Here is a 27,712-nt window from a genome sequence, read left to right as displayed (position 1 = left end):
GAGTTGTTTGGCCTCTTCTTAGGATGAGTGGTTCCATTTTACTCGCCTACCCTTCGTTCTAGCCAAACCTGACCCCTTGCTGCTCTTCGAACTCTGATTACCCAGGACTCTTTGGGTTGCAAATGGCAGAAACATAGCTCAGACAAACATAAGCAAAAAAGGAAACGTGTGTAACAGGTAAATCCAGAGGCGGATTTCAGGCATGGCTGGATGTAGGAGCTCCCACAATGCATCAGGGCTCTGTCTTGTGCTCCTTCTCTTCCACTCTTTGACCCAACGGGCACAATGGCTGCCAGCAGGCCTCAGTTTAGAGGAATGAGTTCCTGTTCCAGCAAAAAAAGTCCCAGGAGGGCCTCTGACTGGTCAAGCTTAGGTCACGTGCCTTCCCTGAACTGGGGCATGGGGAACTCTGGCCGGGTCTGGTCCACATCCACCTGTGGCCAGAGCACTGTGACCGACAGCCCCTTCAGGACCTTACAGAATGATGTGGGGCAGTTCCCTGAGAGTAAAGCTCTAGCTCACAGTACACCCTATGTGGATGCTGCTCTCCAGCCACTGAGCCTTTGTACTTGCTGTCCCCTCCACCTCTTTCGAATGTGGGGAAAGAGACTGTCAGGTCAGGTCTGTGTTCTGTGAGGGCCCAGATGCCTCATGTAGAGGAAGGAGGGGGCACTTTGGAATCCCACAAACCTGGATGTGGATCCCTGCTCTGCCCCAGCAGGCTGTGTGGCCTAGGCAAGTCACTTTACCTCTCTGAGCCTTATTTTTTCTCCTAACCATGTCTCTCTACAGAGTGGTGCTGAGGATTTAAGTGAGGTGTGCAGGAGTCCAGGGCCTGGGGCAGAGGGCATGCTCCAGTGAGACAGCCATGGTAAGGATCTGGGATGCTACTTGGGGCTCAGTTAAGAGAGGCTAGGCACATGGGCTGCATTCAGATCTCCACTCTAGCCGTGAGGTCTTGGGCAAATAAATCACCACACTTCTCTGAGCCTTAGTTTCTTCGCCTGCAAAAGCCAGAGAAACATGCCTACTTCAGTGGCAGCTATACGGATTATGGGAGATAACATAGGTCACTTTGCATATGCTGTTCCCTCTGCCTGAGATGCCCTTCCCCACCTTGGCTGCCCAGGTGAATTGGAACCTCACCTGACTCCGCATCTCCCACCCTCCTCCTCATGAGTCTTAAGCTAATTAGCTATTCTTTTCTTGGTGCCCCCCCCCACCAACCCTCCAGCCACCTGGGGCCTGGATCAGGTGATACGGAGACCCTATGTAAGTCCTTTTTCTCCTAACTCTCTGAATGGCTCAGATTCATCTGTTCCCTTGTACCCGGCACACAGAAAGCATGAATAAACATTTGTGGGATGAATGCATGACTCCCAAGCTTTCTGGAGGGGTCACCCCAACTCCAGCACAGGCCTTTGGTCCCGTCTCTTCTGGGAGCATGGCACCCACCAGGGGAGGGGGCCCTTGGGTGAGGGAGGAAGTCCAGGCTGCAGCTGGTAGTCCAGGCAGCTGATTTCTAAGAAACCACTGAGGGACACGAAGGCTGGGCAAAGCTCAGCATGGCTTTTACTTTCAGTTTTCTGGAGCTGGAGCAGAGTAGGTGCCCAAGGTTCTTGGTTGGGAGGGGAGGGTGTTGCAGGCAAGGCTTTGTGAAATGTCAAGGACACAGCCACCACTTCAGGACATGGACCAGGCCTGGAGCCAGAGGTCCTGCCCGGCCCCATCCACAGCCATGAGGGTAGGAGCAGGGGCCACTGGGGGTAACAGCCTGCCACCCGGCCCGGCCGCCAATGCTTCCTCTTTATTCACTTGCCCTTTATTTTGTACATGATTTGGATTATTTATTCCTTCACCCACTCATTCATTTATTCATTCATTCATGCACTCATTCATTTACTCACCCATCCATCCACAAGTCCTTTCTCTCATTCCTAGGCCCTCTCTCTATTTTCTCTTTCCTTCCTATTTTCCCTTCTCATCTTTCCTCTTCTCTCCCCTCCTCTCCTCGCACCCCTCCCGCCTCCCCATCTCTGCCTCTTGCTCCCTCTCTCTGCCTGTCTCCATCTCTTTCTTCCCCCCTTTCTCTGACTCACTTGCCCTTTTTTTCCTGGGGGAGGAGATGGCTGAGCTGGGCTTTGAAGTTTGAGTAGGAGTTTGCCAAGTGACAAGCAAGCATGAGAAACATTAAAGACTTTCCCTGGGTTGCTCAAAAGGCCAAAGGAATGATGAGAAAATGGGGATGATGGAAGCAGATGAGGAACGTGAAGGGAACGGTGAGGGACTAGACATGTGCGGTGGGACCAGGCAGTGAAGGCCCACAGATCCCATGGGAAAGTGGTCATATTTTAGTATCTAGCAGTTGGGAACCGCTAGAATGCTCTGGGGTCATCTAGCTTGGTTCAAATACTGCTTCTACTACTTTTATCAGCTGTGAGATCATAGACAAGGAACTCAACCTCTCCTGGGCTAGGGTGCCTTGTCTGTGAAATGAGACAATAATGGTACCTCTTTAGAAAGGGCTAGATAAAAGGGAGCCAACAGCAGTACTCATTTGCAGTGGGAGTGAAGGGGTATATGTGACCAGGGGTGTGAGGTGATCAAATTGGTAATTTAGATGATCACACCCAACTGCCTCTAGTGCCTGCAAAGGAGCCTGAGCCCACATCTCTGGTCCTCAGTTTCACCATCTCCAATCCAGTGAAGGGGAGGCCACTTTAAGGCTCAAGCCTGCATTCCTTGCCCCACTCCCACGCCCTGCCCACTTGGCTGGGGGAGCCCGCCAGGACCCCTCCTGCCTGGACCTGAGGTAGTTTCACTTTGACCCACCTTCCAGAAACTGTGGCCCTTCCTGTTACCAGGTTAGTGCAGAGGGCACTTGGCAAAAGATCAGATAAACAGCACAGAAGAGCCCCAGGCTGGCCACACTGGGCTTTCATTTTCAGTGCCCCAAGCTGGAGACGGGGTGGGGGTGGGGGCCAGGGCCCCTGATATAGGGCCCACCCTGCCCTGCCAACATTGTGACTCTTATTGAGCACGTACTCTGTGCTTATAATCACTTTCTTTTAATCCCCCGTACCCTGTGAGATCCAGATGCTTACCCCATTTCACAGGTGAGGAAACTGAGGCTCAGAGTCAGTGCCCACGACACACAGCTGGCAGCCACGTTGGGCAGTGTTTCCAGGTATGGGATGGGTGCCCTGAAGGGTCCCTGGATGATGGTTTTTTGTGGGACCCAGGAACATTTTGATAAAACATTGAGCTGCTGTGAAACAGATTTCAGATTTTCCCCTTAAGACAAGGAGACAGTCTCATATGGCTGCTACTATGTGTTAAACACCTTTCTGACACTTGACACGTGCCTCCCTGTCTCTCTCTCTCTCTCTCCCTCCCTCCCTCTCAACCAAACACAAAGCAGACCTTCTCTCAGAGCAGAGCAAGACACCAATCTCTAGCTGGAACTTAATAACATTGTTTAAATTTCACTGCATTTTTTTAAGGGTTACCTCTTTGTGGAAGGTGATTCTGGCTTTCCGTGTATAGTAATTCTGTTTCCCTTTGAATAAAACTTAAGGAAACCAAGTAACTTGATTTGGAGAATATAATTGAATAACATCACAGCTGGAACTTGAATAGAACTGGCAAAAATCATAAAAGTGTATCTCCAGCGTCTGACGGTTTGGAAACCTCAGTTTAAAGCTTAAAATGAGGGAATGGCTGTAAAATCGGGCTGCCTGTGTTGGAACCCTCTAGGTTCTGCCACCTAGCTGCTGTGTGGCCCTGGGCACTTTATTTAACCTCTCTGTGCCTCAATTTCCTCATCTGCAAAATGAGTATAATAACCATAATAGTACCTGTTTCATATGGTTCTTGTGAGGGTTAAATGAGATACAATGCATGAATTATCAATACATAGAACAATGCCTACGGTCTAGTGAGCATTTGACATGGATGAGCTGGTAGCCACTGCTGTTCGTAGCAAATGGCAAGTTGGGAATGGAACCAGGTCTGCCTGGCTTCATGGCTGTGCTGATTCAAATACATCTGTGCAGCCCGTGTGATGCAAGATAGTAATAATTATTACAGTTCCTATATTTGGGTGGTGATCCATTTTATTTCCACTTATAGTAAATCATTTGATCCTCATGACCCTTCTGAAGCAAGGCAGAGTGGGTCTAATTGAGTCTAATTCTTGTTTTATAGATAAGGCCACTATAGTCACACTGTTAACAGTCAGGACTCAAACCCAGGGCCTGGGTCCCAGCTCTTTCTGCTCCTCTGTGCTGCCTCCCACAGTGAAATGTTGGTGGGGAGGGGCCCTCCAAGGTGGACTTACCCAGGCCTTGCCCCCTCCTTTCCATCCTGCCTCTGGATACCCCTCCCGGCTGCACCCAGGTGTGAGAGGTACGGAAGGGAGTATGTCATCACACAGGCCCCTGCAGGTCCCCAGGTGGGGCCAGCCCTGAAAGTCACCTTCCCGGCTCTGTTCTTGCCCATCCTCATTTGCATTCATGGCTCCCCCCACCAGCTACCAGGGCTGACCCAGAGCCACTCCCCCAGGGTCCCTTCTGATCAAGCAGCCCTGGCCATTCTCCTAGGCTGAATTCTGATGCAGCCTTGCAGGTAAGTTACCAGCCCACTGTCTCGCCTGGCTTCCCAGGCTGTGCTGGGGGAAAAGGGCAGGCGAGTGAGGTGCTCTGAGCCCTGGCTGGTTCTATGGCTCTGAACATCTTCCAGGGTGGTCCTAAGTGTCAGAAACACATTAACCCATGAACCCTTGAGCATTGTAGTGGGTAAGCGCCGGGAGTCAAACTCTGGCTTTGCCATTTACACATTAGGGGGGCAATTCCTTCACCTTTCTGAGGCCATCTCCTATGATGCAAACTAGGTGAAGTATTAGCACCCATTAGGTGCTCAGTAATTGGCATTATTTTAAAATAGCAGCAATACAAGAATCAAGAAGCAGAGAGGCCAGTCCCAGTTATTGGATACCTATCACGTGTTAAGCACCTTACAGGCACCCTCTTACTTAATTTCGTCCATGGGGTGGGTACAGTGATTAATCTCATTTCCAGGTAAGGAAAATGGGGTTCGGGATCTAAGCGCTGTGTGAGTTGGGGCAGCAGGGTTCGGTGCGGACTGGGATGCGGTGGAAGCGCTTTTTGGTTTCTTAAGACTAGAGGGGGCGGGGAGGGCCCGCTATTACGGCCTTGACCCGACCGTCCTCTCTGGGTGGGTGGCGGGGTGGGGGTTGTGGGGGCGTGGGGTCTTCCAAGGGGGCAGCACGCACAGGGCGGCGTTAGGACCACGCGGAGCCCAGAGGGGCCAGGTATCCTGCGGCTGCTCGGAGAGGCCTTGGGGAGCCGAGTGCGGCCGGCCGAACACAGCCGAGCATCGCCGGGGCCGCCGCCGACAGATACGAGTTCGCGTCCGGTGAGATCCGAGGCAGCGGCAGGTGAGGGCGGCGTGGTGACGTCATCAGCGCGCGGCACGTGGCGGCCTGGGAGCTCCGGAGCCGTGCGGAGCCCTTGGGTCACGGCACTTGTACCTGTATGAGCCCTTCACCTTAAAACTGCTGGAGGCGCGGGAACAGCATGTGCAAAGGCCCGGTAGCGGGAGGGAGGTGAGTGCTGAGGCCAGACGCGTGGGCAGGGACACCCTGCCGCCTCATGGGTCCTCGTGGGAGGTGGGCCTTCTCCTGAGCGCGGCGGGGAGCCACTGGAGGACTGGGGCTTGGAGATGCCCGACCTCACATGGAGTGTGTGGTTTTGGTGGGGCTGGGAGAGAGGGTAGGGGGTTGTATTGGGGCCAAACAACCCGTGTAGATCGTGGAACCTGTTTCCCCTGTGGGCTGTCTGAGGGCCAGGACCAGGTGGGAGGGGCAGTTGAGCACCCACCTTGGGCACTGTTGTCCCTCTGTGAATTTGCTTTGTTGAAGACTGCACTCCTCTCTGTAAGGGACCTTGAGAGCCCCTAGAATCAGGCCAGGCCCATGTTATTCCTCAGAAGCCTCACCCTGGGGAGTCTCTGGATGATGGTAGTAGACACCAGGTGAGGGGGATGCAAAGCAAGCCTCCAGGTGGCCGCACCCACCCTGTGTCAGGCCTAATCCACCTACTTTCAGGTCCTGTGTGTCCTTCCCCAAAGTTGAGGCCAGCTCCGCCCTGCACAGGTGAGCACTGCTCCAAGAAGCCCCTCACTGGACTCTGGGGGGCTATGCCCTGGGGCTTTGTTCAGACCTAGGCTTGCGGTCTGATAATAAATGGGGTTTCTGACTGATGCCGGCCCCAGGGCTGGCCACACCAGGCCTGGCCCATACTTGGTCTCAGCATTGGACCAGGTAGGTCCTGTGGCTTTCCCTGCCTCTTTGTGGCCTGATTGGCTTAAGCTGAGGGATTGAGGGGTCTGACCAAGAATGACACCCCCCACCCCAATCCCCAAACACACACATAACAAGGCAAGAAGCCTAAGACCTTCTCCCCAAGCCTCCCTGCCTTGGTGCACCTCTACCTAGGAGTCAGAGGATCTAACAGATTAGATCAGGTCATGCCCAGGCTCCCCATCACTTCAGATCCACACTCCTCACTAGTGGCTCTGCCCACTGTCCACCCATTCCACCTCGTCTCCTGCCGCTGGCCTTCACTCCATCATCTCCCTTCCAGCTCAGCCAGCGACTGGAATGGGCTGAACTTGTTCCCAGCCGACGGCCTTTGCACTTGCTGTTCCCTCTGCCCAGAATGCCTGCCTCCCAGGCTGGCGCTGACCTGTCATTCCAGGCACAATTTCAGTGTCACCTTAGAGGAGCCTTCCTGACCTTTCTTTCTAAAATAGGCCCACCCACTGCCCAACCACCTTGTTGAGTTTCCATCTGAGTACTGTCACTCCTTGGTTTGTTCTCGTGCCTTTAGTTTCATATTTAGTTATTGTCTGAGGCCCTGAATGTGAACTCCATGAGAGCAGGGACTGGACTCCCTCAATTTTGTCCATTCCTGTATCCTTTGGGCTTAGAGTAATGCCTGGAACATAGCTGGTGTTCAGTGAATCTTTGGTATATGAACCTCATTATCATTTATTGAATACCACATTATTCAGAGACATACTGCCAGGCTCTGGGCTAAATGCCTTATGTGCATCACCTCAGGAAGAGGCTCACCTCTCCACTTCCTGACTGGGGGACAGTAACAGTTCCACTCATAAAGTTGGGAGGATCGGGCAGGCTGAGGTGAGGCCTGGGAATATGCATCTTCACAGGGTTCCTCCCTCTTGCCTCCTCCACTCTTGAGGAAACCAATTACCTTGAGAGTGGGGTGGATCTGGTGCAAGTCTTGGCTATCACTGTTGAGCTGTGTGACGCTGAGTGACTATACTTCTCTGAGCCCCCGTTTCCTCATCTCTAAAATGGGGAGCAGCGTCCCCAGCTCTGGAATGGCTTTGATGCGGGTCAGAGGTTGTTCCCACATCCGCAGGCAGTCCCCACCTTCTAAAGAGCTGCCCCTTTTCCATCCTGTTTGCCCTCCACTGCCCAGCTCAGACGCTCCTGGGCCCCCAGACCAGTTCCACACACACACCAACCCTCCTCTCACTTTTTATTCTTGTAAATTGACGTCAGCACTGCTGAATCATGAAGCTGAGGTTTGAGAGAACCTGTACCACGGGGAAGCCACACAGCGTGCGCTGCCCCCCTCCCTGCCCTCCTGCTCTGCAGTGTGTCTGCACTGGTGTGTGCCGGAGATCTGTCACTCAGGGCCTGGAGTGCAGCTCCTGGGGGGCTTCTAGGTCACTTTAGGTCACAGTATGTGTGTTAATATAGCTTTTCTTTCTTTTTTTTTTTTGGCTGCATCGGGTCTTCGTTGCTGCACGCAGGCTTTCTCTAGTTGCAGTGAGTGGGGGCTACTCTTCGTTGCAGTGTGCGGGCTTCTCATTGTGGTGGCTTCTCTTGTTGGGGAGCACAGGCTCTAGGCGCACGGGCTTCAGTAGTTGTGGCTTGCGGGCTGTAGAGCGCAGGCTCAGTAGTTGTGGCGCATGGGCTTTGTTGCTCTGTGGCATGTGGAGTCTTCCTGGACCAGGGCTTGAACCCGTGCCCCCTGCATTGGCAGGCGGATTCTTAACCACGGCACCACCAGGGAAGTCCGGTATAGCTTTTTAAAAAATGACTCACAAAGAGAAGGGGCCAACTCTGGGAAGTGTGATTAGAGGAGCTTTAGTCTTAGCTGTTTTGCTAAGCGGAATGGGTTTGTGTATGAGTTTGTATAATGAAGATGTGATATTTAAGCTTTTTTTGAAAGGAGGAAAAAACCCTGGAAATATTGTAAACTAACTGCGATTCGTCCCTCTTTAGATGAGGACCTGTTTCCTCGTCTGCAAAATGAGGATGTTAATAGTACCTAAATCCTAAGGCTCAGGTGAAGGTTGAATGCTTAACATAGGTAACTAGGTGCTTGGAATGGTACCTGCCCAATGATGCTATATATAAACGTTGGCAGCTGCTACTGTTATTATGACTGCAACCCTTAGGCCCTTGTGGGAGACTGTGTTGCCTAGTGGTACCCAGCCTCTGAAGCAGTACTAAGTTTGAAAATCTGACTCCACCACTTGCTGTATGCCCTACTTTGCCTCTCTGAGCCTCAGTTTTCCCATCTGTAAAATGGGGGAGAGGCTGCTAACTCACAGGCTGGTTGTGTGGCTTAAACAAGGTAGCACAGGGCCCAGCATACAGTAAGCGCTCATTAAGTGTTTGCCATATGCGCAAGCACTGCTTTCTTGGGTTTCTCCCGGCACTGCCCAAGCTGGGTAGGAGGCAGGAAAGTCAGAACAAGGACAGGAGTTGGTCCACACAGTAGAGAACAAAGGGCAGGGAGATGGTTCAAAGAAGAAAAAGCAGTGATTCCTTGGAGGCACCCAGACACCACCTCCTTTCCTCCCACCCCACTTCATTGAAGGATGATATTGCCAAAGCTCTCTGAGATACTAAATCTCTCTTGGTCATTCTTAACCTTGAGGTCTGGAACCTATTTAATCCCTAAGACAAGCCTGGGCCGCTGCAGCTCTCCAACTATCAAGTTAATTTTATGCTGCACTTTCAAGTCTGAAAGGTATTGTTAAATATTAGGACACTCCATTGTAAGCATGTCCAAGGCTGCAGAGGGCCATTCTGACTTCTAAAAATGTGTCTGTAAAGCCGTTTAACCCTAAACCTGAAAATGACTCGATTCACTGGGTGCAGCAACACAGCCCTGAGTGGCCAGCAGACCGGCCACAGATACAAGGAGTAGCCATAAAACCCGTTTCCTGGGCCCTATCTGGTGATGCTGGCCGGCCCAAGCTCCAGAAAACATCACCTCCTCCATCCCCTTTGCATCAGTGCCTGCTGCTGAGGGTTACAGCAAAGCACCTCTTCCAGCAAGCCCATTTTAGAGGTAGTCACTGAGGCCCCGAGAGGTAAAGGGAATTGCCCAAAGCTGCCAACAGGGCCCTTCTGACACCACAGACCACAGAGCATCTTTCTGGCTCCAAGTTGTGTGTTCACCAAAAAGTACACAAGACAGAACAGGGTGGGAAGAAGGAAGTTCAGACCCAACCCTGTATCCCCATCCCATCTAAAATATGCCTTCCTATAAGCTGAGTTTCAGAATGTGCCACGCCTCCTTCCAAAAACTCAACAAGCCCCCACCCCCACCCTCTTCCTGGAAAAAGTTGTGGTCATAGAATGAAAGAAGTTTCCTCTCTGTCATCCATTCAAACAGATTTCTGGGAGGACAGCCAAAAAAGGCCCCAGTATCTTCTCTGACACAAGAATGGCCACAGGCAAATTTACCCCACCTCAGTTTTCTCTTCTGTAAAATGGGGATAAGGGCCTCGCTTCATAGGGTTGTCTTTATAGATTAAGTTAACCATGTAAAGCACAGAACAGGGCCTGGCACACATTAAGAGCTCAAACGTGAGCTGCCATTTTACACAGAATACCAAAACTAGACCAACGGTTCGTCTACCCCTGAGAGCTGAGGGTGGAGCCATGCAGGGTTCCCAGCCACAGAACACAGGCCACACACCATCTTCGGCCACACGGGTCAGTCTTAGGAACCTGGACCCACTCAGAACCATGGAAAACCTTTGCCCAAAGCACACGCTCTAGAAACCTTTTTTCTTAAAAAAAAAAAACTTTCATAATAAAGTTTATTACCTAAACTGGTGGTAAAAAATATAAAATAGGATTCTGCACAGCAGAAAAATAAAGCCAGAGACCCTCCCCCAACCCCTGGTTTGTGCAAAGATACTGGGTATATGTAAACATGAAGAGGTAGGAGGTACGAGTTCAGGTCCTGGCCCCAGATACAATTAAGTTAAGCTGCTACGACAACCAGGGAGCACCGGGAGGGGGCACCCCCACAAGAGGTGGGGAGGGGTCTGCGGCCTTGTCTCCAACCCAGGGTAGAAGGCGCCTCGCCCCCTACACCCTCTCCCTCCAACCCAGGCGGGGAGGGCACCCACGTGGTTCCAGGGAGATAATAATAATAGAAAATAATAAGACGCCCCAGTTAATGCTGCGTGCGCGGCCGGTCAGATCTGGAAGGGGAAGGAGCTCAAGTAGTCCCGGAGGACGGGGTTGAGGGGGATGCGCGCCAGGTTCTCGCGGCCCACGGTGGCCACAATGCGCTGGCGGCACAGCTCCTGAAGCGGCCGCACGCGGCGCTGGCGCAGCGGGGCCCCCAGCATGCGGGGCGGCGCCGCCACGTAGTGCTCCAGCAGCTCGAAGAGGCAGTCGAAGCTCTCGCGGCTGCCGTCCAGGTGGAAGCGGCCGGCCTGGAAGTGCACGCGGATGCTCGTGGGGCCCGAGGCCATCTTCACGCTGAGGGCAAAGAAGCAGTTCCGCTGGCGGCTGTCGCGCACCAGAAAGGTGCCCACGGGCTCGGCGCGCAGCCGCTCGTGCGCCCCGTGCACGCTCAGGGGTCCCCAGTAGAAGCCGCAGGCGTCCAGGAGCGCGCTGGCCCGGGTGATGCGCCGGTAGTCGGCGTGCGAGCGGAACGTGCGGAAGTGCGTCTCGCCCGGGGTCGGAGCCGGAGCAGCCGGGCAGGGCCGCGGGCGCGCAGGGGCCGCGGGCGAGGAGGAGGAAGAAGAGGAGGAAGAGGAGGAAGGCTCTGGCCGCCGTCGGGGCTCTGCTGCCGTGGAGATTGCATTGTCGGCTGCCACCTGGTTGTGTGCTACCATCCTACACGCGGGGCCGGCCGGAGGGGTGGGCCATAGCGTCCGGGGGTGCGCTGATGGGAGAGACAGGCTGTGAGCAGGGAGTCTGGGTGGGGCTGGGCAGGTGAGGGCCCGCGAGGCAACTTGGGAGGGGTGGGGCTCTGGGGTGAGCCGCTCCTAAAGGGCCGAGGGCTCAAGACCAAGTCCGCGCGGCCCTTTGAGCCTCAGTGGGCTCATCTAGAAAATGGGCTTCCCCGCTCGCGGAGCACTTCAAAGGCGGGTGGGAGCTCGGTGGAGCGGAGTGCAGCCCCCCGAGTCGCTCCGAGTTTGGGTACAAGAAGGGGGCGTGGAGAGGTGCCGGGGAGAAGCCTGCCCCGATTCCGATTCCGGCCAACCGGCCCTCGGCTCACCGCCCCGCGACCGCCGCCTCCTGGCCAGGCCTGGAATTGGCGCCTTGTCCGGGCGAATTGGGCAAAGGCAGGAGAAAAGCTGCGCCGCGGGAACTCCACGCGCGGGGTCCGCCAGGGTGGGGCCAGAGGGGGCCAGGAACGTGGCGGCCGCGACCCCACCACGCAGCCCCCGAGGCCGCCAGACACCCGGCTGTCCTGTGCTTTCCTCCCCTCTCCCTCCCGCTTCCTAGCCTAGTGCCCCGCTCACCTGGCGGCGGGGCGCGGGGCGCCGCAAGCGGGGCGGCTGGGGTCTCCGGGGCGGCTCTCGCGCATGCTCCAGGGCCAGGAGCCGTGCAGCTGCCACGGCCGCAGCTCTATCTGCTGCGCGCCCGCCCCTGCACCAGTCTTTTAAACTGGCTTGGGGGCGTGGTCTGCAGAAGGCTCCTCCCCCTACAGACCCCACCCCCTTACAGGCCCACCCTTCCCCGCCACTTTCGGTTTCTTTTTCTGCGCGCCGAGGAAGCCAGGCCGGCTCGAACTTTTCCACAAATCAGGGAGCCCTACCCGGGGAAGCCCCCCGCCCTGACCTAGCGTCGCATCTGTCCTAGGACCCCCCCCCGTCAAGGTCTCTAGCACCACCTCTGAACCTCCTGGGCACTTCTCAGAAGCCCCTTCGGAACTGGCGGCCCTACTTTGCCCCCACGTACCTTCGGTCGCAGATTTCTGCAGGCAAGCCCTTTAGGATGCTCTGGACTAACCGTGACACACCCCTCTTCCCCTCCAGGTGTCTCAGCACCCATCTCTGGTAGAGCTGTGTCCTCTACTCCACCCGACCCTGGGGTCCCACCTCGGACCCCTCGGGACTGCTCCTTCCACTGCCCTGCCCACGTAGTCTCGGAGCCTCTAGATGGCCGCCTCCGCACCCCTCCCTGCCTGTCGCTGTCCCTGGTCTTGGCGTGGGCTTCCGAGGAAGCGGCAGCCTGACCACTGGCTTCGGAGGAACACTTTGGCGGTACGGGAGGGGTGCCTCGGCTGCGAGCCCAGTTCCTCGGAAACCGGGTGAGGCCCGGCAAGGTACCGGCGGCCTTGGCCAGCCCTCCCTACTGCACGACTGCTGGAGAAACCGAGGCCCAGTGGTTGGCAGAGGGGGAGCTCCAAACGAGGCACGCCCTCCTCGCTTTTATTTTGGGGAGAGGAAGTCGCATCTGGACACCCCTAAATGCACTTGGGAGCCCAGTGAAAAGATAGTTCGTTTTCAGATGTGATAATTCCAAAAACCTACTTTGAGTTTTCCTGGCCAGCCCCTCCTCTCCTCCGACTTCTGCTTTACAGATTCCCCCCCACTGCTCGCATCTGCCCCCTCCCCACACTCACACCTCCGCCTTGGAATGATGGGGTACCAGCTACGATTTGTACATTTGTGTGTGATCCTCTCTGTCGTGGGAAGGCACGGAGAAGGTGCCTGGCTGGTACATGTATTTTTGAATGAAAGAAAGCACAAATGAGCTTGGGGGCTGCTGGGTAGCCTGTCTCACAGTCTGGGAGGGGTCCCGGGGAAGACGCCAGGCTTGGCAGGGACTGGCCTCACGCTGGCACACACTGCCATCTACAGGCAGCTCTCAGGCTGCAGCCCAGCTAGCTCCTCTGCTCCGAGCCCGGCTGGAGCCAGGTCCCCCTGCCCGCCTCCCTGGTGATTTCCTTCCCTGGCCCTAGGTAGATCCCAGGACCCCCGTGTTTCCTCGTAAACACAAAGGGGTGACCCAGAACCAGCCTTGCTTAGGACCCCATTGTCTCCATTAATTCGTGTTGGCAGCAGCTGGTGTTGGTCATTGATGTGGTTGTCTTGGGGTGTGTGTGTGTGTGTTAGAGAGAGAGTGCTCATGCACTTGTGTGCAAGGGAGTGAGAGGATGCAGAGCCATGCATGTGTCAGTGGTCAGGTGCTGTGGTCATTCTGGAGCACCTACGGGGCGCTGCCCTGTGGTAGGTGACAATATAAAGTATTGGACTTTGGACCCAATCTATCTGGTTTCCAATTCCAATTTTGCAACTCTCTGTCCTTGTGACCTTGAACATGTAGTTAACCCCCTTGCCTGGTTTCTTCATCTGTGAAGGAGGTAATAATATCTCCCTCGCAGCGTGGGAGTTAAATGAGTGGCTATGGGTCAAATGCTTAGACCAGCCCTGGTATATAATAAGCATTCAGTAGGTGTTTGCGCTTGCTGCTACCGTGTATCAGCGGCTGTCCGTGGCTGTGACAGCGAAATGGAGCCTGCAGACGCGTGGCTTCATTTCAGAAGTTCTAGCCCAAGGAAAGCAGGCCATAGAAGGCATGGGTGGAGTAGAAGGAGGTAAACCAGACCCCTGGGTGCTGGCGGTGGGGAGGCATAGCACCTCCTTCTCACTTGAGCTGGAGGCGGGTGGTTCAGGCTCAGAGAAGGCGGCCAGGCTGGGCTGGCTCCTGCATGACTTGTCTTCCTGCCAGCATGTCTCCTTGGCAGGCCTCTCGGCAGAGGGAGATTTATAAATAGCTGATGGCCCATATGCCCCCCCACCGTCCATTGACAGACCGGACGGTCTACCAGCATCTCCCAAGGATGGCTACTTGGGAGAGCCACCTCTTTTTCCCGGGCACCGGGGCCTCCTCCTCTCGGCCCCCTACTTGCTGCCACATGCCCACCCATCCCCCTGGAGCCCCCTCCTTCATTTCATTTACTATTACCTATGGTGTATTGGCCTAAACTGACTGGGTGATAAATGCTTTACAGTCCTTAGACCATTGGATTGACACAACAATCCAATCTGCTCATTTTACAGATAGGGAAACTGAGGTGGGGGGGAGTCACCTGCCCAGGGGCACACAACTCAGAAGGGGCAGGGCAGAGCTTCATACCCAGGGTGTCAGACCCCAAAGCTTTAGCGCTTGTCTACTGTGCTGTAAACTCCCTCCCCACCTCCTCCACGCCCCCGCCACCCTAACCAGATTCCTGGTGATCTCGAATCCCGGTCTGTCTTCTGGTAAAACAGTTGATGCCAAAGAAATCAGATTCATTTGCAGCCTGAGCCTGCTTGGGGAGGAGTGAGGACCGTTCTGCCGACTTTCCTATTTATAAGCTTGTGGAGGCCCCAGGTCTTGCCAGCCAAGCCTCTGTCTCCCACTTTGTGGCTTTGGGCCGTTCTGAGTCTTGGTTTCCTTGCCTGTACAGTGGGCCTCATCCCCTACCCTGAGCAGATCCTGGTTGTGCAAGCCATAGTGAGGTAGGCACAAGTTGCCGAGCACACAAGGGCTCTCCTCACCACCAATAGTGACAGTTACTACAGCTTTGGTTTCATTTTCTGAAGTCCTGAGTTCAAAACGAAACCAAATCCAGATACAAAAGGGAAAAAGAAATACACTGATTGACAATCCTTTGTCTCCTGGGCTGTTCTCCCTGGAGGACTGGCAGTAGACTCGCAGGAAGCTAGGCCACGTGGGAGCCCTGAGGAGCTCAGGCTCCACAGCTGTGGAGACCATAGGCAAGCAACTTGCCCTCTCTGGGCCTCATTTGCCCCAGCTGCAAAATGAGTTGTGGAGGTTTTGTGCCTCACAGAGCAGCATGGAAGCAAAGCCCAAAGCAAAGGGCCAGGTACAGAGAAAGTGCTTAGCACAAGTGACTTCTTGTCACAGGGCAGTTGGGTCAGCCCTATGTCCACAGCTTGCTGGGTCACAGCGAGACCTGTCGGCTGGTTCTCCTCCCCCCAACCCCACCCTCAGCAGCCCTGGCTGCCCCAGAAGTGAGGGGCCCAGCCAGCAGCTGGGGGGAGTCAAGATCCTGGCCCTCGGAGCTCAGTTTTTCAGTTTCTCTTTCTAGCTTTGGCAAAGTCCTGCCGGGAAAAACAGCCCCGGTCAGGTCGTGTAATCTTGAAACTGCCCTCTGCCCCAGCGCTCATCAGCCTTTCTTTACAGCCATGATTCCCATGGGAGTCTGTGCCTCTGGGGAGCCTCGAGCTGTGGGGCTTAGAGCAGGGGTCCCCAACCCCCGGGCCACGGACGACCTGTTAGGAACCAGGCTGCACAGCAGGAGGTGAGCGGCAGCAAGCGAGCGAAGCTTCGTGGCTTCATCTGCTGCTCCCCATCGCTCGCGTTACTGTCTGATCCGTCACCACCCCTACCCCCGTCTGTGGAAGAATTGTCTTCCATGAAACCGGTCCCTGGTGCCAAAAAGGTTGGGGACTGCTGGCTTAGAGCATGGATTCTGGTTTCAATCTATCACTTAATGAACACATGGCCTGGGGCCAGCTTCTTAGCTTCTCTGTGGCTCGATTTCCTCATCTGCAAGATAGGGGTAATGACGTTTATTTCACTCTTTCAGTATTTATTCAGTAGGTATTTATTGAGTGCCTACTGTCTGCCAGGCACTGGGAACTCAGGGGCGTTCAAGCAGACATAGGGGAGACAGTGAATTCACATGATCATCTCAGATCATGGTAAGTGCTATGGGAAAATAAAGAGGGAAAAAGGGAACAACAACAAGGTGTTTGTGGAGTGAGGGCAGGCGTGAGATAAGGCAGTCAGGGAAAGCCTCTTGGAGGCTGGAGTCGAGGCCTTTCTAAAAGCGGGGTGATGAGGATTCCAGGTAGCGAGAACAGCCAGTGCAAAGGCCCTGTGGTGGGAGCGATTGGCATAGTTGAGGATCAGAAAGGAGACGTGTATAGTTGGTGTAGAGAGCCAGAGGGTGAGTGCAGGGGTGAGTTATAGAGGTTGACAGGGGTCCAGTTGATGGGGCAGGGCTTTGTTGGAACGTGGGGGGGTTTGGATTTCACCCTGACTGCAGGAGACATTCCTTCAGGCCCAGGAGACACTACAGGATTGGGTGTGGAAAAAACCCTCTGGCTGCTGAAATTCTGGACAGCTTGGTTATTAGCCACAGAGACCTACGGTGGGGGCCTTGGGACACACCTCACAACTGTCCCTGACCTCCCTCTCCCAGGATGTTACCACACTAGCCCCCGAAATGGGTACAAAGACAGTCCTAAGGGAAAGCCAGGACATTCAAGCTTTGTAGTAGAGAACACTGCTTGAGGAGTCCAAGACCTGAGCTCTGGGGTCACCCGTCACTCCCTGGAAGAGGAGTCGCCATTTGCTGAGCCTGCTGTGGGCCAGGTGACAGTGTCTTGGTATGTTGTCTTATTTACTCTCCCCCATGGTTCTGTGAGGTGGAAATTATGTCGCCATTTACCAGATGAGAAAAGCGCTACTCAGGGAGCTGATGGAACTTGGTGAAAGTGTTTTGGAGAGACCTGGGGCTTGGCCTCTGTGCAGAGAGGTTGCTGCATTACATGGGGTAGAACCTAGTCCCAGCTGGTCCCGACGGCAGGAAAGGTGGTGTGTTTCCGTGGAAGGGAGGGGATGCTCGAGCCCAAGGAGAAGGCTCTCATCCAGCAGAGGAGGAGTGATGGACTGAGCTGGTGGCTGGTCTTCCAAGGTCCTGGGGAGACTTGGTGGGAACATTCCAGCAGGCCTATTATCCCCGTGTAACAGGTGAAAAAGGAGAGATTAGGTCAGAGATTATGTGAAGTATCCAGTATTAACCGGCTTTCATAAAGCAGTTGCTGGTACTGTGTTAATAACTCAAAAAAAGGAGGGGCAGGAAGGAGGATTTCTGAGAGCCCCGGTTGTGGCACACCAGGTCCTGGTCCCAGCTCCCCACCCCACCCCCACCCCCCTCCCTCCCACCCTCCCTGTGGCTTCAGGCAAATTCCCTTAATGCAGTGGCCGATAGAGCTGTCAGAAAGCCCAAGCCTGGCAGGCCCAGTGCCTTTTCATCAGTAAATCTCCCAGGACCTTGCTTGGAGCCTCTTTGTGGGCATTATTCTAATAGGCCGGTCTGGCTCCCGCCCGACCCCATCCCATAAGTGGCAAAGTAGGTGTTAGCAGCAGATGAAAAGAGCACTGTGGTTACCTTTGGCAGTTGACACAGAGGGGAATCAAGAATTTGCAGAAGCTGTGCAACTAGACACGAGGGCTGACCATCACAGTCTGGGGACACTGGGGACGGGGGCAAGAGGGCTTCTCAGCTCTGCGGCCGCCACACCATGGGAAAGCCGTTTGGAGGGGCTGATCGCGCCCCAGTCCTTTCGCTTAAGGCCCGTTGCTTCAGGGCACACTGACCAGCAGGAGACTTGATGGTGGCCCGTGCCGCATGGGCCCCTGGCCGAGCCAGCAGGGATGAGCAGCCTCTGGGAGGAGGCAACCCTTGACCGGAATTTTAAAGAGCGAGCGAGACTCAGCCCAGGGAGGAGAAGGGAGAGCACTCCTGGCAGAGCATGGCATCAGCAAGGGCCTGGAGGCCAAAATTTGAGGACCTGAGTGGCAGGTGGCAGGAGATGAGGCTCCAGGGAGCAGGAGAGGCCCTGGTGCCACCCTGCTGGTTTATAGGCAGAGGCTTGGCTGGGGGAAGGCAGTGGGTGGCTAGCCGTGGCCTCTCCCTGCCCTGGGGTGGTGAGTCCCACTGAGGAGAGCCTTCTGGGTCACCTTGCCTGGACCAGTTCCAGAGGCAGAGTTTACATTCAGCATTCCTGTGCTATCTTTTTCCAGAGTCAACAGAGCTTTGCTGAGCGCTTATTAGATACTTCACTGATGCTCATGCCTTTTCTCCCTGATTTTCATTTCCTAGTGGAAAATAAAGTATTTCTCCTCCCCAGACATATCCCCAGGCACCAGCTTAGTCTATGTCCTTCCAGATCTTTTTCTAAGCACTTACATATCTGCATTTTCCCCCATAAAAGTACAGTGTAGAATTCTTTGTGTAGAATTTTTCCCCTCCATCAATGGTATATCTTTCTCCATCTAGCCCTTTTCACCCAACAGCATGTCCTGGCAATCTGAGTAGATAGCATAGAGATCAACCCCATTCTTTTAAAAACTGCACGATAGTCCTCAGTGAACCTGTGTGTTCATTTAGCCATCCTATGGGTTGTTTGCAGTTTTTTGCTCTTGCAAGCCATGTGGCCCTGGCACACATGAGAGAAATGCTTTGCACACTGTAAATGTTCATAGACACTGCCCCATTCGCCTGCCAACATGTGCATGCACATTTGACCCCTTGGCAACTGCATTCAACTGTGTCTGCTTCGCTGGGTTCTCCCAGTGCTTGTTATTATCAAAACTTTTCTGGTTTTGCCCATTCACTGGGTTCAAAAGTGGCATCTCACTGTTGGTTTTTATTTTTTAATAAATTTATTTATTTTTGGCTGCGTTGGGTCTTCGTTACTGCGTGTGGGCTTTCTCTAGTTGTGGCGAGCGGGGACTGCTCTTTGTTGTGGTGCATGGGCTTCTCATTGCAGTGGCTTCTCTTGTTGTGGAGCACAGGCTATAGGCACATGGGCTTAAGTAGTTGTGACACGCGGGCTCAGTAGTTGTGGTGCCAGGGCTTAGTTGCTCCGCGGCATGTGGGACCTTCCCAGACCAGGGCTCGAACCTATGTCCCCTGCAATGGCAGGTGGATTCTTAACCACGCGCCACCGGGGAAGCCCCTCACTGTTGCTTTAATGCCTGCACATTCTTTCATTTATTCAGCAAATATTTGCTGAGCTTCTAATATGTGCTAAGTACAGGGGATGTAGCGATCAAGAACAGCATGGCACCTTGGACCTCTTGACAAAGCCTGAGGTGCAAATAAGGCTCAGAGAGGTTAAGAGACAGCCCCAGGGTCACCCAACAAGGGAATAGGGGAGCTGAATCTACAGTTTGAGGTCTTTTTCCTCCTGAATCACACCTCAAATGGGCATCTCAACGCAGGCTCTGTACCCTCTTCCCTGGCTGCTCCCCCCGCCACCCCCAGGACTGTTGGGTCCCCTTAGTGGTGCCCGGGCAGCTGAGCGAGCAGTCCCACCACAGGCGGGGCTGTGTCTATTTCTCAGACCTCACTTCAACCCAACATCCCAACACGGGGGGTGGGGGTGGGGGGAATGTGCAGGACCTCTAGGTGGCTGAATTTAGCATCTATTTCTCTCTGTTTCCTGAATTTGGGTTTTCCGCAGGCCTGCCCCCAAACTACTACCGCCCCACCCCAAACCAAGCAAGTGAAAGAATGAATCTGTGGTTTGATTTTTGTCCTCTTGTCGTCGTGTGTCTGACTGCGGGAGGGCAGCTATGTGCCCACATGTGCTTGCTTGTGTGTGTTTCGGTGTGTGGGAGGGGAGGCAGGTGAGAGCCTGCGTGTGTGTATGGGGGGGTGTGGATCTGGGAGTCCGCACGTGAACCTCGGGCTCTGCGTCTGAGTGGGTTTGAATGGCAATTTCTTTGTATATGTGACTGAATGTCTGTGTATTTGTACCACTTTTTTCTGAGTGTTGGTTTCAGGGAAATGTGGGGTTAAGATGGGGCCATAAACCACACACGCGACCCAGTTTGTCTGCTTCCCAGTTCACTTCCTCTATTACAGAGTTGATGTCTCTACAGTAGAACTCCTGCCTTCAGTGACTGTATCATAAAAGGACACTGTCCAGGGAATAGGGAAGTCCTTTGGTGAGTGGGGCTCAAAGTCCCTGACCTTATCCTCTGACCCTCTGTCTCCACCTCCTCCCTTAAAACTGCTCTCTAGAAGCACTTCCCAAACTCTTTAGCACTGAGGTGTCAATGAGTATCACGACATTATGTGGCTTTTGTTTTTAAACAGGGAACCAGGAGGTTTGGGGGGAAGGAAGCATGAATCTCGGATCTCAGACCTGCCCTCCAAGAGGAAGGTCTCCTGTGCCGCCCTTGGTCCAGGCCCTGCTCCCTCCCTCCTGGCCATGACCTCCCACAGCTCTTCCTCTTGTCCCTTCTGTCCCCTACCATTCAGTCTCCACCCAGCAAAGACACTAGACCCTGTCTCTTGCCTGATTAAGACCCTCCCGTGACTTATCACACCAAATAAAATGTCCAAGCTCCCCACGGCCCTGCAGATCCTGCGTGGCCTGGCCCCACCTGGTGCTGCCAACCCCTGGCGGCCACCTGCACATCTGTGCCAGCCGCGCCAGTCTTTGGAACACCTCAAGCTCTTTCCTTCCTTGGGGCTTTGCACATACTGTTCCCTTGGCCTGGAATGTGCTTCCCTCAGGTCTCCTCCACTGGGCCTTCCTTGACCTCTGTCCCCAGCCCTGCTGCACCAGAGTTGCTCTGCGTTACATCCAGACCTTGCTCCTTTGATACTGCTTATTGTGACCGGCAAGTCTTGTGCTTACACGTTTGTGTTCTTTCTGTGGACAGGGCCTTGTGTGTCCTCTGTGTTCCCAGAACCTAGCCCAGCCCCTGAAAACAGTTGGTCCCTTAGTAAAGTTTGTTGAAACAAGTGAGGCTCAGAGGTTGATCAGCAGCCCAAGGCCATGCAGCAGGGAAACAGGATGAGCCAGGATTCAAACTCAGGATGCTCTGGACTGCAAAATGCACATACCTAACCCCTCTTCCTGCCTCTCTCCTGCCACGGTTCTTGACTGCCTACTGCATGTGGATCACACGAACAGTGTGTGGGCCCGTGGGCATCCCGTGTGTGAGTGCGTGTGTGTGCACGAACATGGGAGCATATAGGACAAAGGAGGGCTCTGCCCAAGTAGAGTGTCGCCCATCTACTCCAAAGTCTTCTTGATGTCTCCACCTCCCATTCATTTGTGACCCTGTGTGAGGATTTGTTCCTTATACTTTCATGAGGTCCCATCACAAGGCATGTCCCTCCTCCCTACCCAACCTCTTCCCTGCTTTGTGCTTCCAAACCAGGCCCCCAAACACGTGACACGTTTAATGAAATCAAAATGCCGACTCAAGGATAAGTCATCCAGTGTACAAGCTTTAATCAGTGTTGCATAGAAATCACTGTAGTAACACGTTCCTGCAAAGAGTTTGACTTCTTCCCTCTAGCATTCCATGCATGATGGCGTTTCTCATCTGGGTGAAACTGACACAGGAACAAAGCCATGGGGTGCCATCTTAGTTGTACTTTCATCCTAAGAGATAGGAATGGGAAAGGGAGCCTTTAATAGCTGAGTGCTTCCTAAAGTCACTTAACTGTCTCCGCTGGGTTTTGGATGCTCATGTGTATTTGAATATGGGGCATGAATAGAACTGAGACAATCAATCATTAAGGTCCTTTTGACTTGCAAATCCAACCATTTATCCCATCCATTTATCATACATCCATGAATGAGTTGGATGGGTGAATGACTGGATGACTTACTGGATAGATGATAAGAATAACCACCTGGACTGACGGTGGTCCCGGGGCCTGCCTGGCAAGCGCACCTTCCCAGCAAGATTTAAAGCCGGGAGATTTAGAGTCAGGTTCAAAGCCCACTTTGTTCTGATGTCCAGTCTCGGGTAGTTCGTTTTGGTTTTCAAGGCCTGGTTTCCTTATCTGACAAAGGAATGTCATCCCTTCCTTCCTGGTATTCTTGTGAGCCTGAGATGTCTGTCAAACCACAGGAGGCCCTTGAAAACTGTTTTCCTCCCTCGATTCCTGCCTGCCGACTCAGCTCCCTTCCCTGCTAATGAGGGCCCTGCATCCCTGCTCAGACCTCCTGTGGAAGAAAGCCCACCTGTGTGTGCACACAGGGCCCAGTGGGAGCTCCCTAGTCTCGGGTGTTCTCTCCACAGCCACCCACGCCTCCCCACGCCTTGGCCGAAGCCCTTGGTCTTAGCTTTTGGCCACTCTCAGCCTGCCCCTCCCCTCAGGAAACTCCCTCCATCTCCATCTCCCCTCCCACTGGCAGGCCCCCCAGCCCATGTCTACTTACCCCTTTCTATAGCTCGTGCACAGCTTTGCTATCGTCTGCTCTTATTGTAGTTTATTTCTTAATAAACATGTCATAGCACTCACGGTGAAAACCACCCTCGTTTACAGAGCACTTCCTACATGGCTGGGCTCCGTCCAGGCCCCACTCCTTCTAGGCGGCTTTAGTGACCCTTCATAGTGGGCTGAACAGTGGCCCCTCCAAAAGATGTGTCCACATCCTAACCCCTGAAACCTGTCAGTGTGACCATATTTGGAAAAAGCCTCTTTGCAGATGTAAGGATATTTAGAGCATCCTGGATTATCCAGGTGGGCCCTAAATCTAATGGCTAGTGTCCTTATAAGAGACAGAAGAGAAGGCTCAGGGAGAAGAGACCATGGGAAGTCAGAGGCCAAGATTAGACTTGTGCAGCCACAAGCCACCGTGAGCTCAACAAGGGAGGGAGGATTCTCCCTTGGGGCCTCCGGGGGAATGTGGCCCAGAGAACTCCTTGATTTGAGACTTCTGGCCTCTAGAAGTGAAAGGATACAATTCTTTTGTTTTAAGCCACCAGGTTTGTGATCATTTGTCACAGCAGCCCTGAGAAACTAATGTACCCCGTGAAGCAGGTACGATTGTTACATTTTACAAAGGGAGAGCAGGCTCAGAGAGGCTGAGTAACCAGCCCAGGGTCCCACAGCTAGTCAGTGGTGGAGCCAGGATTCAGAGTCGGGCCTGGTCCCCTCTAGTCCAGCCTCGTGGTCACTAAGGCCTCCGAGGGGATTAAGGAGGCACGTGTGGCTCTGTTCTAACGGCCCTGCCTGGTGTGGTCTCAGTAGGGCTGGTTGGGGGCCATGCGGTGAAGACTGTGTCTGGGTCTCTGGACCCTCTCCACCACTCCCCACACCCCTCCACTCCGACTGCCAACTTCCCCAGCCTCGAGTGTGTAGTGGGACAGAGACTGTGTTTATTGATCCCAGGGCCCATACTGTATGACTGGCACAGTGCCTGGCATACAGTAGGGCCCCAACAAATATTTGCTGGGCAGATGAATGGGCGGGTGGATCTGTAGGCCTTGGACAAAAGGACAAAGCTGCCGACCGACTTGCTTGGTCAGGACGGGGGTGGGTGGTCACAGACAGCAGGGCCACCTCCTTCAAGCCTCAGGTGCCGAGGGCCATCTGCAGGCCTCAGTGGTGGCCTCCTCTTTGAGTAGCCCAAGGCCTCTCCTTACCCCTCACCCAGCCCCCAAAGAAATAGAGACGTCCCTGGAAATACTGCCTCCCCACCCCTCCCCGCAGCCCTGATCAGGATCCTTCTCGGGCTCAGATGGCTGGTGCTTGGGGGCTATTGAGGGAAGAGGGTGGAGATCACATTTGTTATTTCTATTGGAAAGAAAAAGGTTAAGGGACCCAGGGACAGGAGGGGCAGCAGACACATTATGATGCTTCTAGAAGAAGGCCAGAGTGAGTGGACCCAGGGTCTGGGTCTTAGATCTGTGTCTGGCCCCTTCTCTGGGCTTCCTTTGCCCATTGTTCTAATGAGGGCATTGGCTCTGCCCACACAGCTGGAACCCTTGAACAAGGCAGAAGTGAGCCTCTCATGAGGGTACAGATGGTCACCTTGAGTGTAGGGATGGCAGAAGAATCAGTGGCTGAGAAGGACTCAGACCCCTCCAACCTGCTCAGCCCCCAAAACCGGGGCCTGCGAGTCAGATGGAACCACCGTGGCTCCAACAGCAGTGCCCGTCTTGGTGAAACACTCACTGCGTGCCAGGCCCGGTCCCACCCAGCGTTTCAGTCATTTCTCCCGACCCGCTGACCTGTGGGTAGCTATTAACGTCACCCTTAGGCAGGGAGGGCAGGCTGAGGTTCAGAGACAGACAGCGACTTGCTCAGTGTCACACAGCGAGCGCAAAGAAATTGGAAGCAGGTCTGCTGACCTCCCAAGTCTGTGCTCTTTAAGACCGTTTATGGTTAGAGCAGCAAAATGGGGGTTTGCAGAGGGAGATGATACTGTCCCATCGGGTGCTCTCAGCCTGCATCTGCTCAGACTCAGGGAGGAATCTTCCCTGGAGACGGGACTGGCTGAGGTGACTTTCTAGCCCAGGCTACCACATTCTCCACCCCCTGCAGCACGGGACGGCGGCTGAGAAGTCACAGGGAGTGGACCTTGTGAGGGCTTCTGGCTGGAGTTCAGGGACGGGGGTCAGTGACTCCTGCTCTTCAACCTCCCTGCACACACGCACATGTGCGCGCGCGGTGCCACGGGCACAGGGTCGGGGTGTGGCAGCGGGGGGAGAGCAGACAGGAGGAGGATTCCTTGGAGACTCTTTATTTACTCTTTTCTGAAAGTTCTTCTCTCTGGAACAGCGACCGGCACCTCTTCCCGGGCCACGTCATGGGTCAGGACTGCGTCTGCTTGGGCTTGGGGTTCTTCTGGACCACAGAGTCGTCTTTGGCACCTTCCTCCTGCCACTCAGGCTCCAGCAGCAGCAGCTTGCCCTGCACCGGGAGCTCCTCCACCTCTCCCTCTGCCTCTCCCTCCTCCTCACCCTCCGACGACAATGAGACGTTATCCTGACTCATGCAGGCCACGAGCTTCTTCATGGAGGATTCGTGGCCCCGGCCGTGGCCCGTGCCGAGCTTGGCACAGTGGGAACCCATCGCCCACTTTGGCTGCCTCTCTGGACTGGGAGGAAAGGCCACTGGTGGGGTATGGAGGGGCCGGAGAGGGTGGTAAGCAGAGCGCTGACATCACAAAGGGGATGTCACCCTGGGATACCTGAGTCTGAGCCGACACCTGAACTCAAACCTAGGCTACCAGCTGTCCCACTGAGCCCCTGCCACATACGGGGCAGGACCGAGGCCAAATGCCGGGCCCACACCCGTGCAGCCTCGCCCTGCCGTGTTGCCTCCTCCATCTGGCCTTGTTTGCCCTGGCAAAAGTCCCCCTTTTAGCTGGGATGAGAGTTGGGGATAGAATTTCCAGAAGCAGGAGAGCACACAGGCTCCTCCCCACATCCCAGAAGTATCCAGCCCAAGAGAGCTGCTGACAGTATGTGATGAAAAGTAGCCACGAGGGAGCCTTCCAGGGAGCACTGGCAATGTCTGGCTTCTTGACCTGCATACTTAGAACTTGTGCATTATACTTTTATAAAACTAAAGAAAACCCTACTCACTCTCTCCTGTTCTCCAAAATCACCCTTTAAAGGCAGCGGCTTGTAAGCTTTTGGGGCCACCAGCCTCTAGCTACACATGCCCACCCAGCACAATTTCAGCCCGGGAGGGGGTTAGGTCTCCTTGGTCATTTCTGAGCACTAGGAATCTGTTTTCTGACATATAATACAGATATTGTCCCAGATTCTCAGTGGCTGTGGTAGGCTGAGAGGAAAGAAACTAATGTACCCTGTGAGGTAGGTACGATTGTTACATTTTACAAAGGGAGAGCAGGCTCAGAGAGGCTGAGTAACCAGCCCAGGGTCCCACAGCTAGTCAGTGGTGGAGCCAGGATTCAGAGTCGGGCCTGGTCCCCTCTAGTCCAGCCTCGTGGTCACTAAGGCCTCCGAGGGGATTAAGGAGGCACGTGTGGCTCTGTTCTAACGGCCCTGCCTGGTGTGGTCTCAGTAGGGCTGGTTGGGGCCACGCGGTGAAGACTGTGTCTGGGTCTCTGGACCCTCTCCACCACTCCCCGCACCCCTCCACTCCGACTGCCAACTTCCCCTGCCTCGAGTGAGACGGGGAGATGATAGGGAGATGATCCTGGGTTATCTGGGTGGAGGCTGAGTGCAACCACAAGCGTCCCTCTAAGAGGGAGGCAGAGATTTCACACAGGAAGCAGAGACTGGAGATGCGGCCACAGCAGAGGAACGCCAAGGATTACGAGGAGCCCCCAGAAGCTCGGAAGAGGCAGGAATGGATTCTGCCTGTGAGCCTCCATGGCCCTGTTGTGATAATGAGGGTCCCATCTCAGAATCCCAGCGGCCCACAAGGCCTCACGCAATTCTGCCCCCTGCCTTTTGTTCCGCCCACGCTGGCCTTGTTCTTGCTGGAGCATGCTAGACCTGCTTCCCATCTCGTAACGGGTCACACTTTCCCCAGCTGTCCAACACCCCTTCAGGTTCTTCACATGGGCTGGGAGTTGACAAGGAAATGGAAAGGTCAAGGGGGGAGTAGTGTGGCCTTGGGCATCATGATGGCTCCGGGTGAGAGGACACGCACAGTGTCACAGGGTAACACACCAGCACAGTACTCAGGGATGAGCCCCCTGCCCTGACCCTCTCCTCCTCCCCTGACCCCATGGTGAATAGAAGCCTTGTTTGTGCCGTTTGCATAATGGAGACCCTGACAGGCCAGCAAGTTTCTTATCTCAAGCTTTATCTGGCAAATGACTTTTGCTCATTTTACTCAAGATCTTGTGGGCTCCTTGCAAACTTGGGGCTTGGGCATTCGAGGGGGACTTGCTATGGTCTCACGAGGTGCTTCCTGACAGGCGACTCTTCCTGGTGGGCCCAGGGAGGCTGGGAGCTGCCTTATGCATCTTCTCCTCCTCCCGATCCTTCTGCAGCCTTTTGGAAAAAGTTCTAGTTACGGGGCCATCTGGGGAATCTGGGTGGGCATGGGCTTGGGGGGCTTTCAGACAGGGTGGGGTCCCAGCACTGCACAAGCCCCCCGCCTGTGGCTCCTGTCTGTCACGATAGGGCCTCTGTGGGTCCTCCCGTAGATCGGGACATCCTCCAGCCTCAGCTCCTGCACCTGCTGCAGGCGCTCGCTTTCGCCCTGCTGCCCAGAGCCCTGCTGCTGACGGAGACCTTCACTCGGACTCCTCAGGCGGCATCCGACCATCGTGCTCGTGGGTGGGGCGGCTGGGGCTGAGGCTGCAGCTGGCCTTGGGGGCAGGGGGAGGAAGCTGCGGCCTGCCCTCCTGCTCTTACTGTTAACAGTGTTGGTCGGGTCTGTCGGCAGCTCTCTGGGGCCTTGTGTGTAAGGAGCGCGTAAGTCCCCCCACCTTGGCCCCTCCTGTGAAAGCAGCCCAGAGCACAGCAGCCGCCCCTCGCTCCACCCGTAAAACGCGTCCCTGTGCCTCTCACAAGAAGAGCGCCAGCCTTCTTGTCCAAATCCAAGCCCTCATTCCCCACCCCCTCCAGTTGGTGCGAATCCACATGTAGTCCTTCCGGAAGCTTCCTCACCGCCTTTGCAGCTGTGCCGGGGTCTCTCAGGGGTCGGGGTGGGGCTTATCTGTCCACAGAGTTATCTTGTGCTTACTCTATGCCAGAAATTCCGGAAATTCCATACATTTACTCATTAACTGAGGCACGAAGAGGTTAAGTGACTTGCTCATGGTCCCTGCAAATAAGAGGCAAGGCTGGGCTTCAGACTCCATGCCCTTGGCCCTCCGCCCCCTCCCCAGCCCCGGG

The 27,712-nt window shown here is 54.7% G+C and overlaps 2 protein-coding genes across 2 annotated transcripts; both read right to left on the bottom strand.

Moving 5' to 3' along the window:
* Positions 1-10,451: 10,451 nt before the first annotated feature.
* SOCS1 (suppressor of cytokine signaling 1) lies at positions 10,452-12,057 on the bottom strand. Its single transcript, XM_022552294.3, has 2 exons — positions 11,842-12,057; positions 10,452-11,258 (listed from the first exon to the last, which is right to left on the bottom strand). The coding sequence occupies exon 2, from the start codon at positions 11,206-11,208 to the stop codon at positions 10,561-10,563; it is 648 nt and encodes a 215-aa protein (XP_022408002.1). The 5' UTR covers positions 11,209-11,258; positions 11,842-12,057; the 3' UTR covers positions 10,452-10,560.
* Positions 12,058-24,248: 12,191 nt separating this feature from the next.
* On the bottom strand, positions 24,249-25,190 carry PRM3 (protamine 3). Its single transcript, XM_089895452.1, has one exon. It carries the CDS (start codon positions 24,960-24,962, stop codon positions 24,702-24,704), a length of 261 nt encoding a protein of 86 aa, XP_089751578.1. The 5' UTR covers positions 24,963-25,190; the 3' UTR covers positions 24,249-24,701.
* Positions 25,191-27,712: the final 2,522 nt, after the last annotated feature.

The sequence above is a fragment of the Delphinapterus leucas genome, chromosome 15 (assembly GCF_059928025.1).
Source record: "Delphinapterus leucas isolate spDelLeu-1000000601 "Yukka" chromosome 15, BTC_Dleu_Yukka2, whole genome shotgun sequence".
Classification (NCBI taxonomy): Eukaryota; Metazoa; Chordata; class Mammalia; order Artiodactyla; family Monodontidae; genus Delphinapterus; species Delphinapterus leucas.
The sequence above is the reverse complement of the archived record's forward strand: the minus strand, read 5'-3'. Positions and strand labels throughout refer to the sequence as shown.

Coding starts and splice junctions, on each gene's coding strand:
- SOCS1 (XM_022552294.3), bottom strand. CDS start 11,208: ATGGTAGCACACAACCAGGTGGCAGCCGACAATGCAATCTCCACGGCA.
- PRM3 (XM_089895452.1), bottom strand. CDS start 24,962: ATGGGTTCCCACTGTGCCAAGCTCGGCACGGGCCACGGCCGGGGCCAC.